This window comes from Ooceraea biroi, chromosome 7, assembly GCF_003672135.1.
Source record: "Ooceraea biroi isolate clonal line C1 chromosome 7, Obir_v5.4, whole genome shotgun sequence".
In the NCBI taxonomy this organism is placed as follows: domain Eukaryota; kingdom Metazoa; phylum Arthropoda; class Insecta; order Hymenoptera; family Formicidae; genus Ooceraea; species Ooceraea biroi.
Window position 1 is genome coordinate 14,671,666 of NC_039512.1, and position 15,531 is coordinate 14,687,196.

At 36.7% G+C, this 15,531-nt stretch overlaps 1 protein-coding gene across 1 annotated transcript in view; it reads right to left on the bottom strand.

Annotated features, from left to right (window-relative positions):
• Nucleotides 1-11,511: 11,511 nt before the first annotated feature.
• Nucleotides 11,512-15,531, bottom strand: part of LOC105287672 (low-density lipoprotein receptor-related protein 2) — a 32,833-nt gene continuing 28,813 nt past the window's right edge. The window contains exons 27-29 of the mRNA XM_011353375.3: nt 14,515-15,490; nt 14,337-14,436; nt 11,512-14,205 (exon numbers count right to left, since the gene is read on the bottom strand). Of these exons, the coding sequence (XP_011351677.1) occupies nt 13,930-14,205; nt 14,337-14,436; nt 14,515-15,490 (1,352 nt within the window). The 3' untranslated portion in view covers nt 11,512-13,929. The remainder of the gene's footprint in view (nt 14,206-14,336; nt 14,437-14,514; nt 15,491-15,531) is intronic.

The following is a 15,531-nucleotide window of genomic DNA, read 5'->3' on the forward strand; positions in this document are numbered from 1 at the left end:
TGCGTCTGTATCGCCGCGATTTTTTACGGCGACTCTACACCCCCTGCAAAAAACGAACACATTTGAAATTATACAATTTCTATTGCAACTTCACCTGACTCTTAATCAATAATCTTGTGCAATATTCTGCGTAATGCAAAAGCATGAGACTTCTTTTCTGTTTCAATCTTGCTTTTGAACAGTTTAATTTTGAAAACCAAAGTCCACGAGGAGCTTGGAACATTTTTATGTATAAGAGAGAACATAGAGTATAGTATCAAGAGCGCAAGTTTGTAAAGTTATTGAAAAAAGTATCAAAAGGAAAATTTCAGTAGGCGGAAAATGGCTAAGTCCAAAGCAAATTTAGAACGGTAATAAAATAACGCGTTGAGCGTAAGAGAAGACGCATGTGCTCCAGGGAATCCTAGTCGTTCCACCCCGTCCTTGTCTTGCGTTTCTTCGCATTTGGTGGAGTCGGTGAGCGCCATTATAGAACGAGTTATTATCGACGTCGCGACGTTTTATTATTATTAATGGCGGCGCGACAAAACTTTTCTCGCGAAATCTCGCGTCATATCGATATCTGGATGCCGATGTGGATGTTCTCCAAGTCAATTTCAAGAAATCTCCGCTCACTGTTATTTTTAATCCGCTATTAGTTATTGACATTGAACGATGCGCATAGTTTGCAATAGTTTTCTGTCATTCGTTTTTTATGGTATTTTAAGAATTAGTGTATTTCTGTTTGTTGTATTCGTCGGTGTTTTCATGATCAATTACTTGGGATCAATTTTATAAAGTAACAAAAATTTTAATTGTATGTATACATATGTATACATCTTCCTGCGACATCGTATATCTTTTTGTAATTAACATGTTTATTTCACGGATCTTTGATACGTGTTAAATAATTACAACAAATATGAGGAGAAAGAGAGAGAGAGAGAGAGGGGGGGGAAGTCATATTTATCATAAAATTAATTTAATTTACTGTCGGAGTACACATCGTTTATTTAATTAGTTATCCAACCGCGCCAGCATACACACAATGACAAATATCGCAATGTATTGACAGCTATCGGGGCTTGCATCACCAATTTTCGCGGAAAAGCATTTGATATAATTATTACATTCTCCTAATTATTTTAAATCTCTCACGTTTCCCATCAAAATGTTTGATTGTCAAGAGAGTTTGAATATTACTTTAAAAATCCGTATATCAAACTGAGAAAGCTGAGAGGGCAGAAGCCAAAAGTCTCAAGTGTCGCCGTTACGTGAAAAGGATGAAATTGATCGAGCAATTCGCCGATAAGTCGAAAGAGACCATATCGATGGATCGAGCATATCATTTCCTAATGATCAATCGACCAAAAACTTTTTTAAACTCGTGCCGGTGGAGCCAGAAGGTTACGGAATTAACTCCGGAGAAATTTCCGGTAATCGCGGTAGAACGATGTATTAACAATTTAACGACCCGGCATCTGCGATGGCTATTATAGCGCAATTATATGAAACGCGCGTTCCATGCTGCCAAGCTGGACTACGAGCGTCACAACATAATCCTACTCAGATCTAAGGGCCTCGGAAAGCAAGGATTTACATGTCTCTCATGTATATATAGTTAAATTGAAATTATTTACCACATAATTTTAACATAATGTTGCTATGATAATGCCATGATAACGTCATCGTCGGAAGAAAAATCCAATCTAACGCTTCAAAGACTCATCGCAAAGCAGAATGAATAAAATCTTTCAACTTTGAACTTGCACTCTTTTGTAAATTTTTAAATCATAAAGCGCTTTAAATTCCCATCTTTCGTAATCACGAGATATACCAAGCTCTCTCGGTGAGATTCTTTGAAGAACTTTCTGAGGATGGGGACATCGAGGCAGCGAACGTTAAGAATTGGAAAAAACGACAGATCAAGAGTACGAGTCATAAAAAGTAGTAATTCGCATGAGGTTCATAAAAAAGTTTATCACCGTCAATAAAAGGGCTCCTCAGACAGCAATGTTGTTCGATGCCCTTTCTTCGTGACGCCTTTGTCAAAAAAAGTTAAAAAACATCGACGGAGAAGCACCTAATTTTAATCTTAAATGAAGCACTCGATCAAATCTGCCGCCTATTGCTTTTAGAAAAACCTTAAACAAAGGACTTCAAACAAGGAGCGATTTAATTAACGTGTTTGATCGCCGGTCCTCGCCGGACTCTGCTTAATGGACTCTGCTTAATGCTCGGACCTCTTCCATCTGGCACAGCCTGGTCACTGTGAAAGGATCAACAGAACCAAAGTCGAAGAAGCGACGAAGACGAAATACCTTATTATTCGTAAAACTTGACTTCTAAGCTATGCGGCAAGCTCCTCAGCACGTTCTCGCCGCAAACAAGTTTCCTCGCTACCGAGGCGAAAGCCAACGACAGCTACAGTATCGATCATTCGCAGTATCAACATCCCAACTTATTTACGATAATCAGCGAAACGTATAATTTCTTAGGTATACACTCGCATCACCAGTGGAACGTCAATCCAGTCTCCCGCCAGTTTGTATCTCTCTGCGAAGATGCAACTTTTTAAAAGATACTTTCTAAAACGACAAGCAATTTTCGGTGCTCGAGTCTTTTGCAGGGATATTTCATCCGTGAAACAATTATTCATTCTCGACAATTTCCGATTTTTACGAGCGATCATCGTACGTCGAATCAATGTCGCTCTGGAAGGCCAATTTCGAAAATTACTCGCGGCGGATTGGGCGGTTCCGGGATGGAACTATTCCCTTGCCCTGTCACTCTCTCGCGTCGTTGCCGAATTACCGACCCTACGTCCTGTGAGTGACGTTATCACGCTGCATTTGGTGCATTTGATGCATCCGGTGGCCGGGCTACGAGAATGTCTGGTCGAGACAGCCGAGTCAGTGCATTCGATATTCCATATATTGCGCTTCTGCTTACCAACAGGTACGCCCCGTTGACTTGTCATTCGTATTCATCCCCCGGACGCGAAGGACGATACAGAATAGCGGAGTCATGCAACTGCAAAATTTAGTTTTGTCTGCGTGACGAAATTCCATTATGATATTGCACATTTTGCTATCAAAAAAGAATGAATCCTGATTTTGAGAATTTTATAATTCCTCGATAGCGAGAAAAAGGCGATCAAAGATGCATCGTTTTGAGAGAAAAATAACACGAGTCGATAATTATAGCAATATTTACTCGAAAAATCGATTCTCGATTGAGAAAGTGGAGCAGTCAGTAAACAAGAGGCGCAAATAATTTCCGTATCGATCCTGATCGCCATTAAAATTATTGATTCGCAAGCGTAGTCGCGACAGCATTTCCTGTCTGTAGCGTAAAATACGTACATGCGTATAAAGGCTCGAGAATATCGTCATCCGAGCAGAATGGAATGCGTGGTAGACATTATAGGGATGCCAGTCTCGGCAGCATGTAAACGAATTTTCGCATCACGTGCAATTCTACGGATATATTCCTGCCATCTCCGAGCCAGTTCCAACCCATACTTGCTTCCACCCTCTTCACTTCTCTTTTTTTCCTTGCATTTCTTGCTCTACCACTTCGTTCTTTTTAGCTTCGCGCAAATTTTCTTCTTTTACTTAGTTCGGTTTTTAATTATATGGAACGTAAATAATGTATGAGATATAATAAATATTATCAAAGTATATTTCTGTGAAGTTAAACATTTAATATTTATTTGGCGAATAACATGATATAATAACGTATTTAGAGAGAAAGAGAGAGAGAGAGAGAAAGAGAGGGAGAGTCATGCAGTTTTGAAACTTATATAGTTATATAGTTTTATATTATATAGTTTAATATAAAACTAATTATAAATAAAACTAATTTTGACGTTTTGCATGAAATAACTTTATTTATAGTCGTAAAGTAGTTTTACATTCGTGAAATTTTTTCCAGATATTCGTTATGAGTATTTTCACATCTTTCGCTCGTTCTCTCTATTTGCGTGTTATAGTGTATATAAACTTTGCTTGCAAATACATCTAAACGTTAATCTATTTTTTTATAAATAATACAATAAAAATAATATGTTTTTAATTAAGTGAAATAAAACCGTTACCAGCATAAAGCATAGTACATCTTTGATATAACATTTTTTGAAACCTCTTTTTACAAAATACATTAACTCCGCTGTCGGAAATAAAAGTGGACGAACGATCGGGAAAACGAAAGAAGAGCAAAGAGTTCGCATAGGAGGTAAATATATTTTGATCTGACGTCTGGAGAGCTAATTTGATCTCGTATCTCCGAAGATGCTCTCTGAATAAAAATTCTGCGACGCCCCGGCGCTTTGGATTTTGTGCGGTAATGGTGATGCATCGCACATGTATGTACATCCACACATCCCTATTGCATCTTCGATCGACAACCCTTATCTTTGATCTCCCACTGCAATATGTTTTATTCCCACTTGCTCTTGAGTAGCTATCAAACGAAGAGTCGCCAGTTAAATTGAAGTCTCGAGCATTCGTTCGTCTCTCGTCTCTCTGCTCGACAATAATAGCGGCATTACAGTTCCCTTATCGTCATTATTGCAGAATCATGATTTACGAGATATTTTTGTTCAATAACTGTTAACAAATCAATTGCAACGCATGCCGGGATAACGAGTATCTAACGTTGTAGAATCAACTGATATGGTTGCCTCAATTGCCGCATTGTAAATGATACCGAGATAAATTAAAAGACAAACTTTGCTTGGCTGAATCGCAAGAGAATCGTGTTCGAAGAGCACACCGAAGAGCACCAAGAACGTCGGGAGTGGTTGAAGGAATGGATCGTAGCACGTGCCATTGAACAATCAGACAATACCGGGGATGGATGGGGTGTTAAGTGCCCATCGCGAGGGGTTGCACAGAAAATCGGCACTGCTCGGCCCATTGTGGCCTCCTTGTAAACTTGGAGCGGGAGTGGTTGGTCTCGAGGATGGTCGGTGGACGAAGTAGGAGAGGGGTGATTCAAGGGCTGTTTCTATCCCATCAATCATGGTATTTACGTGCACGAACTCGCCCAGGCACAATGACGAAAGCTCGTCGAAAGGAAAGCCTCGGGTTTACTCAGGGAGCCGAAGCTTCTCCTTGCAACCTGTCCCGGCAAGCATCCCCAAAAGACTATTTTGAACGATTATTCTTCGAGTAATAATATCCGCGCGTTAGTTGAACAGAACGGTGAAAGCTCCGTTTTGACCGGAATTTAATGAACCTCTTCTGCGGTTTTCTCAATTCTTTTTTTTCATCATTCTTAAAATTTAGTCTAATTTCAATTTGGCGTTTTCGTGCTGCACAAATGTAGATGGTGCCAAGATAATGAGAGTTCAAAATACAGGCGATAGTTTAACAATGTAATTGTTGGCATGCCAACACCAATCGTTATGCCGATTGCGTGCTAACAGGATCGAATTAGGGCGCAACCGAAATCGAACCAATCAAACCGAAGGCCAGATTGGGAAAGGTACAGTCCGCTATAAACGTAATTCTCTTTGAAATGTAGAAACAGGATAATGAGTTTTACCGTAATTGCTCTTTCTCTATTTTGTTGGTACATTTTCAAGTATTTTTATTCATCCATCTAATATCATTGTATTCTCTAATCTAATTGAAAAGTTCTTAAAAAGTATTGCAAGTATAAAAATCGAAGGTGTACACGTAAGAATAAATAGTTAAGTAATAAAATGTATGTTTTATAAAAATAATTTAAGAAAGCTTAATTAAAAAATGCAAATCATACAAAATGTATCATATTTAATAAAACACATTAAAAGAATTCAATACATTTTAATTTTGCATATTAAATTGAATTATTTTAATATATTGAATCATATAAATTATATCATATTAAATTATATAAATATATTAAATGTATATTAACAGTGAAAAATTAATGTTAAATTTTTTAATAAATTTGATTGCATTAAATTATTTTTGAGAAATAAAGAACGAACTAAAAAGATTAAAACAGTTGCGAAACTTTAAAAAGAACTTCTGCGATATCAGCTGAATGACTTTTTCCTTACGTCATTTTCCTTCCATAATCGCGAAACTATCCATAAATGCGCTAATGAGAGCGCGTATAGAGAGATTATGTGCAGTAAAATCCAAATGATGACAACGACATCGACGTCACATCGTCTACGTCGACTGTGTAATATTACGCCTTATGTTTAACATCTCGTCATGCGTTATACTCGTGCGATCGTGACAACACTCGTAAAGCCGTGATACATTTTAGATACCTGTAAAAGAAATTGCAATCGCACCATTTAACGCGTTTCAAACTTTACATTCGCAGATTCGCGTATTATAGCACCATTTTCCACAAAAAGTATCGTGCACCAAATACATTAAAATGTCTGATAAGCGATACTGCTACTCATATAATTCATCAAATATTATTAAATATCTCTAAAAAATATGAAAACGTAAAACTTGATAGGAAATTTCTAGACATTCATATTACATTATTCGTGAAAATTTGTGTTCAATGCGTTATTAATGCATAAAACAACATATTTATTAAATTTCCATAATAAGCAATCAACGGGTATACCCATGGAATTCGCTGTTTAATATTTATCCAGCCGAGAGAGAGTGCGCAGATAATAAATTACGGTTCAATTATGTTTATTTTACCATGGCATGCTATCAATTATTCGCCAACAATTAATTATTCTCAACATTCCTCGGCTATTAATTATCATTACACGCCGAGGTGGTAGAGATAATATTAGCCAACTTGAACTCCTCGCCATCTTATCTAGCATAAGATGTTGTTAAGGTATTATATGTTAGAGAGCAAGTATTGGCACAGCTTTTCCTTAAATTAATAATATTAAAAACACATTTTATAAAGAGAGATTATACGTAAATATTGTGATAATTAAAGTGGCATTTAATATCAGTGTCTCATTTGCATTCTCATGCTATATACAAGATGATTTCTACCGTTTAATATTGAGCAAATGTTAAATCAGATGTAAAACGGAGATCACAGTAAATATCAAATAGAAGCGCATATTCCTCAACTGGGAAACGAGATATTTTACGTTCGACTTTATCGCACCCACAAGGCTTCAAGATCTTTTCCGCGCTACACCGTACCTTTTCCTTCAATAAACCACTGCCTGATATTCTTTTGGAACGCTAAAAGACACTGTTAAAAAATATATGTATCATGACAATCACGTGCCAGTTTTTTTCTTCTACTGATAAATAATTGCCAAAAGATATCAAAATTGACAGAAGAGCATTATTTGCCATTTCCTAAAAATTAATATTTTTACTTAATATTAAAATGAATTTCAGTTAATTATTTTCAATTATCCTTTCTCTCCGTTCTTTGTCAATATTAATTCATAATTGATGTGATTTTGATTGCAAAAGTCACTAATAAACGAGCGATGTAACCGGCGAGGCCTTAATTTATGTTCCATAACTAAGTTTAACAAGCCGAGAGACTGAATTAACAATCAGAACTACGTCGAATCGAAGTTTACTAGTAAATTTATCAGAGATTTCGTCCGATTCTAGAGTTTCAAGTAAGTGGTGGCAATTTGAGCTCGCAAAAATGGACGATAGGGTTATTCAAATGAGAGATCCAAGTTCGTTAGTTCCCTTCAAAGTGGCTTCAATCGTATTGGACAATGATATTTCATTGTTAGAGCTATTATGGAGATGGGTGCTAACCATCAGGATCCTGGAAGATCCTTCGGGTGCTCTCCATTCTGGAATCTCCATGGACGGATCGATTCTCTCCTCCCAGTCCACTAAACCAATCTCTTAGGTGCATTCGCAAATTATAGCTTCTATACATGCAAAAGAGCTAGCCCGTTGCAATAATGATAATTTTATCTTGCTTGGCAAGTATAAACTATGTACTATAAACATAGACATCAACTGATAATGCAATAATTACACTTCGTAATTAAATACAATTTCGCTAAAAATGTCAACAATTAAAGTTTTCCTTTTAAATATGATAAAAAGCCTCATGTGGCAATCTGTTTATGAATCATTCGATCTATTAACTTCGCCGTCATTATGGAGGATGAATGCAGTATCCGAGATTCTGCAAGTGATCTTCTGGATACTCCATCTAGGTGATCGATTCCCTTCTAAATGTTCCTCAACCCTTGCGGGCATCTAGCACATTTGCGTCCCTTGCAAATTGTTATCCCCAATATCCACGCAAAGGAAATCCGAGGAATGACCTGGCAGAGATCGGACTCTCGTAATCCCGCGTTCATTACCTCGTCCGCTTACCTCCATGTACTCTCCTTCTCGCGAAGTTCAATTACCGGCATAACGCAAGGCAATATATCGCGTTGCAATAAATTTAGCTATTAGTTGTATAAATAAACGAATTTTAATGATAACGAGATGCCGTTTTCCTTACACACAAAACAAAAAGAGACATGCAATTTCATCATTTCATGCTCTTTGTCTTTAACTTTTGAATGATTAACACGTTTGAAAGTCCTCTCGCTAAAAATATTCAAAGATTGTATCCATAGATCATAACGGTGCGGTGATATATCCCATCTGGTCTGAAAAGACTCGTTTCCCTAAACACGTTTGATCGCTGTTACGGCGAAAGCTCGTGAATGAGGGGTAAGGAACAAACGAGCACACTTTTGTGAAGGACACCGAGAGGACATCGAGAGGGTGACCAAGAGCTTTTACCGCTCCAGGACGACTTCTCTCATGTACATACTTTATTTTTTTTGTTTCGTGCAGACCCTCATCAAATTCTCTGTCAGCAAAAGGTCCGAGCTGTTTGGCAGTCTACCCTGAGAGATTTGTTTGGGCTACCGCGATATCTGACTCCAACTTGAGCCCCAGCTTGGATCTAAATTAATATCAGAAATATAAAACGGAAAAACAAACAAAAGATTATATTTAATATTATATTATATATACATGTTATTTAGATAATATCAAATTATTTTCTCATCAATTTATGTGGGATGTTATCGAAAGTGGGATAAAGATGACAAGAATCCTTGATGATCCACACAAGAATTTACTGAGATACGGTACAATAAAATAGAAGAACGTAATGTAACAACTGGCTTGCGCGTAACACGTCTTGACTCGCTCGTTGCCAGATCTCGACTCCCTTCGCGCTGCTCACGCCGCTGCGTGGTCGCCCGCGGAAACAAAGTAACATAAATCGTCAACCGCATATCAAACTGAACGCGATCACCGCGCTATTAAAACAAAACTAAAATTACAACGTCGCGTTTCCAAAACTAAAACAATCTTCTTGCCATTCTACATTTATATATTATAACGATAGACATAGGACAGAACGCACAAGATGCGAAAGCAATTTGGTCACCACACGGATTTCTCTTTTAAATTGTAATTCCGTGAAAATAACTCCCACTGAGTTAACAAGCTAAACGAGCTTTTATGCCTCGAGTTAAATCGTGCCTCAACATGGGCTGGTTTGACTTGGAAAGTTGTTCGCTCAAGTCGACCGTCGACTGTCATGGTAGAAGCAAGAAAATAATGTGAAAATCGTCCTAGTAGTCAAAGCTAAAAAGCACAATAGAAAACGCCTGACAATCTTCCGGCAGACAAGATTTCTTATTTAAACGCAGATCCTTTTGTTTCTCACATTTCTGCCTTCCGGCCAATCGAATGAAAAAATTCAAAGCATCACATTTCTCTCTCTCTCTCTCTCTCTCTCTCTCTCCCCCTCTTTTTATTTTTATTTTAATCCTCTTAATCTTCTCGATTATAAAAATTATTTTAAAGCAAATATGTTTTATTAAAATAGATATTCCTGCAGCTGTCAATATTATTCTCCTATGCAGTTATATTTGCGGAAACAGATTTGGCAGTTTTTAAAAGTAAAGGCAATTAACTAAATAATATAACAATGAATAGTGAAATGTTTACTTTGTGACCAAATATTCTGAAAGAAATACTCAACTTTGCTGAATTTTATGGTGGGTCCTTTATTGGCCCAATATTCGTGGCCAGTACTGAATTTATCGGATACTGGCTTTTGTTCCTTTTATTCCCAATAACTCGAACCGAGCGCAACATGCGGTTCGCGTAATAGGAAACGTTGTAACGCACTTACGTGCTACAGTATTCCTGACCAATTGTCTTTTATTAGAACAGTATTATTTAAATAATTGGACAAGAAATAAACTAATGAAAGAAGGTAATGAAAATTTAAATTTCTGCGTTTGTAAAATTGTAAAACAATTTTGAATTATATTTATTCAAACCGCAAAAGTAACACCTATAAAAATTTTATATTGTTGTTTGACAGAAAATAATATTTGTTGTATTTTCTGCGATCAATCGACGAGTTTGAAGGCACGAGAAATCTGAATTGATTAGTTAAAGAGATCACATGGTGATCTTGAGAAAATTTAATATACAGTACTGAACCACGTGTGCGAGTCATGCCAGCTTAGCTGAGATGATGCGTGGTTCGTTCACCAAGGCATAATGCGAGGATTTCGAGATAAATATGTTTACGGGAGCAGAATAGAGCGACAGAGAGAAGATACCCTGAAGGGATGGACAGAGGAAGCAACGGGCAAGAGAACGCCACCGCGCCCCTTTCGTGTTACGAGACTGAATATCCGTAGCTCCAGTTGATTTACATTTACGATCACTCATCTCTGCCTCGACCCGAGCTCGTACTACAGCTTATTAACTCATTCGTCTCGGTCATGAATAATTTACCATCTTGACACACCATTGGGTACCGCCCATTGTTGTTCGTACGAGATCGCTGCCTCTGTCCAAAAGAGAGTTGGCCCACTTTCGGAAAAACAGAATGGCTGTTTAGTTATGCATCGGGAGTCATAATACAGCATTGCTCAAATATTGGCCAACAAAGTGTTTGAGAAATCTTGCGTGAATAAAGACCGAAGAAAATCTAATGACTCTGTTTCACTATTGTCTTAATGTAGAGAGGATAAAATAAAATTTCATGTCGCACATAAAATCTTGCTCCCAAAAATAATCACTAAAACAAATGTTAGATATTATAATTTATTGAGATACAGAAACACATACTTCTGTAAAATATTAGTTTTTCCAAAATGTGTTAACGCAAAAAATATAATTTCATAATAAATATACATAAAAGTGTAATTTCTTTTTATTAAGTAATATACAGTTCTCTTCTATTTCGATTGTAAATAAAAATTAAAATATAATATTATCATCGCATGATAAGAAAGAAATCTTCTGTAAAGTATTGCCTTGTTATAAGAATATGTTTAAAAGGCAAGATCTGCAGGAAGAGCAATCTTTTTTCAGCTGTATTATACAAGGTATTTGCCAAAAATTGTTTTCTAGATTAATTTGTAGATTTTTAAGTTAAGATTCTATCTTTGGCCCAATCCCTAATTCTAATCTGTGATTTCAATCCCTGACTTGAACTTTTGATTACGATTGGAGGCTGGAGTTGAGGATTAAGATTGAAAATGACGATCAGAGTTTGGAATAGATTTAAGATCAATGATAATAAAACATAACAAGTTTTTAATGTAAAAATGGTACATCAATAATTTAGCAAAGATATAATTAACTGTTTGAAGAAAGGTAGTATATTAAATGAAATTATAAACATATTCTGATAGTTATAACGATTTACATTATCCGGATCTGCAGAATTGCATGTAAAATTGCATGTGCGTTTGATGTTGCATAGGCATAAGAAAAACTGGATTATCAACTTTATTATTTATTTTTGGACGGTATCTGTTTGATATTTTTGCACAATATATTAACAATTATTATTTTATCAACTTGATAAAGAAACACACAAAATACTGATATAATAATATTAGGACCACTCTCTGGAACCCTGCCCAAGTCAAAGTCGATTGCAACAAAAAATATATATATATATTTATTTATTTATTTATATTTATGTATAATATATAATCTGTATGGAGAATGGGTCAGTGACGACATAATTCTCTTTCCTTAATTCATTAAACATGTATGTACAAGTTATTCAGGCCGGTCTCTCAGACTCTTTTGTCGATTGTGTATTTGAATTATTTAGTACTTAGAAAATTAAAAAGAAATTAAAGATTTTAAAAATCATGATAATAACTACGAGGTGTAACAGTTGTAAGAATTTCAAATAAAAAATCCTAATTTTTGTAACAAGAAATTAGAAAATATAAGGATTTCATTGCAGTCATAATTCGCACGGAAAAAGAATTGCACGCTTACTGACCTTGCAAAAAATGCATGTATAAAAAGATTGATATCGATTTCATGTACTTTTAAAGTATAAGAAATTATTTTCTCAGAACAAATTTTTCTTTGATTCCTTTTAATACAGCCACTTTTTGCAAGACGACTACTCCACATAAAATGAGAAATGTACAATGATGTTGGTCGAGCAAACATTCCGAGGGCATATTCGCCGCGGAAGATACCTTTTTGTATCGTACAATCGATCATTCTACAACATAAATTCTATAAAAATAACATTTTTATTAATAACTTTCGTGAAATACGCGTCTATCTCGCTTTTCCAGTTTATATGCTTCTTTTCGTCGTAACAATAAAGGTCACACTTTCCACATAAAGAACTATATAACGCCTCGTCTTATGAAAATACTCTACTAAGAATACAATTTTTTAAGCGCACATGCATTGTTAACACTCAACTACTATAATTCGCAAGTGTTCAAGTGAGATCAATTCCAATTTCGAAAATATTGTTACAGGAAACTTTAGTCAAAGTTTTGGACGTTGCATTTCTTGAATTAGATATTAAATTAGATAATATAAAAATAATATTAAATTTTCATTGAAATACGACAGTTTTTTAAGCTTCGTAGATTTCTATCAAAGTTAAATTAGGCATCATATTGTAGTTGAGAATTAATTCGGACGTATATACCAAGTGCCCGAATTGTACGATTAAACTGAACCAGATAATTAAAATTTTTTAATTATCACATTTTTCGTACATTTTCTTTAAATTAATATCCAAATTAGAAAATGTAATTTCTTAGATTAAATTAAAACATTATTTTTCTTCACGGTATAACATTTTTTAATTTATACACGCATACAAGTTGCAAAATATTAAAATGCTAAATGCAAATATATTATATTTGGAAGAAATATCGAGGAATTAAATGTATCAATTCGAGCACCTACCTACTTGTACGTGCACGCATACATACACATATACATACACATCCTATTTATAGAAAGTGTCCTGCATTAACGCTTTAAACAGCAACCTTGAAAGAGAATGTGTTGCATTTTTATGGTACACAGATAACATGAACATTATACTTTGTTAGCAATTATATTTACAAGACTTATAAATCACACCTAGTAAAAAACGACACAATTGTATCTATTACAATTCTCTTTCACTCTGTTCTCCCCATTAAATCGACTCGCGACCCCGTCTGTCGTTCTTATATTCTCCAAACTTACAAGATTCCAAAACCAGTTCACAATTCCTGGTTTAGAGAATCTGTGTGGATTTGCAAGAATCTGTGATCAAAGATTCTTAGATCTGAGGGTCTCAAAAATTATAAATCGAAATCGAGATCCTTAGATATAAAAACGTACACAGTTACAGACTTGGACAAACCTCCGCTATCCGCTCTTTTTTCCAAAATTCTAGAGATCCCGAAGACATTATCCGAAAATCACTAGATAAAACAGGAATCTCAAATCAATCGTATCGTGTGCGTTGAAACACCTCAGTGATTCACCTGCTTAATAAATAACATATAAACGTTGCGATGTAATCCGCACTATTTACGTAGAAATGGTCAATTCATTTACGTCGTCTTTTTACGTTTTTTCTATGCATTTTCCGCAGTCGTAAAGTATCTCGACGTGCGTCTCAAGTTCAAAGCACAAGTCTGAAGAAATCCTTAAGTAGGAATTGGTCCTAGCATTCGGACTTGTCTTCCTCGACCAGCTGCTGAGTGTCTTTACCCGAGTCGATCGGCGTCGGATCCAATTCTCTTCTCTTCAGGTGCAGCTGTGGAGGCTCTTTGTGCTGTATGCTGGAGGGCTTCATTTCAGCCGGCACTTCGTACATACTGCTGGCGCCGGTACCGTTCGTAGTACCACTTTCCATATTCACCGCATCGTACATTGGGTTACTGAAATCTCGGTTCTTATTGGTCACATCGTTCAGGTTGTACTCCACATCGAGAGGTTCCTATAAGTATAAAATAACAAAGGAGTTTAACATAGCACATAAATCCCTCATATTTCGACCTATTGGATTTATATATTTAACGCAATGTTTTTTACTTAAAACTAGTGGTAACGCAAGCACACAAAACTTACCATTCTTTCGTGAGCCGCTGCACCAAACTCTACGTTACTACCTTGGCGGAAAGAAACACTTTGAGCACCTGTGAGACTGCTGAGGCCACCAGGCTTACCACTATAAAGAATAATCGAATGTTAAGAAAAGAATCTTTATCGCGTATTATATTTATGTTATATCTAAGATAACGCTTACAATGGTCGTTTCTTGAGAACCATGAAGATTGCAGCAGCACAGAACAATACTAACAGGCATATGACTATGGGAATAACTATAGCAGCGGTGGATCCGCCTGCTCTGGCAGCGACCGCCGCCATTTCGCAAAATTCACCATGGAACTCTTCGCGACAATTACATGCCAGCTTATCGTCCTCTTCTTGGCATCGTCCACCATTCTGGCAACGACATACTCTAGGTGCTGGTAGAGGTCTTTCATTAGTGGCGTCACAATGCCTCTCGTTGCCGTCTATGATCAGACGCTGAAGAAGACCAACGCTGTCTGAGCAAAGACAGCGATGGCCGCCAGGGATCGTTACGCAAAGATGAGTGCATTGGTCATTGTGGCAAGGATCTCTCAGACTGGTATTGTATCTCAGTTGATGATACACTCTGATGCCTCCAGGATTAGGAAGATTTTTCACGATAGTGTGTGGAACTCCTCTGCCAAATTTGTCTTGTCGAATAAGTTCGCCCGTCTGTTTAGTAGTCCAATAAAGGTTGTTCTCGAATACATCCAATGCTATTGGATTTTTAAGAGGTCTTCCTTTTAAAACGACTTTTCTGTTGGTGCCGGTCAAGCTAATCGTCTCAATTGTGTCCAACTTGCTATCGGACCAGTAAAGCATGTGATCCATAGCGTAATCGATGGTAAGCGCCGAAGGACTAGCGATTCGTTCCGCCACAAGCAATTTGCGTCTATCGCCATCCATCCAAGCTATCTCAATCTTTGGCTGATTGCCCGCATCGGCCCACACGAGCTCTCCTCGTTCGGGATCCACGGCCACTGATGTTGGTTGCTCGAGATTCACTGTAACTAGGCTACGTCGATACCTGCCGTCCGATTTAGATGCCATAATTCGACCGCGAGGATTGGTCCCCGTTTGATCTATTTCGCTCCAGTACAAATTGCCGGAGATCCAATCCACTGCTAAACTCGTAGGCTTGGAATCAGCTGGAAATATCAATCTTGTTTTAGTATCGTGTTATCAAGAT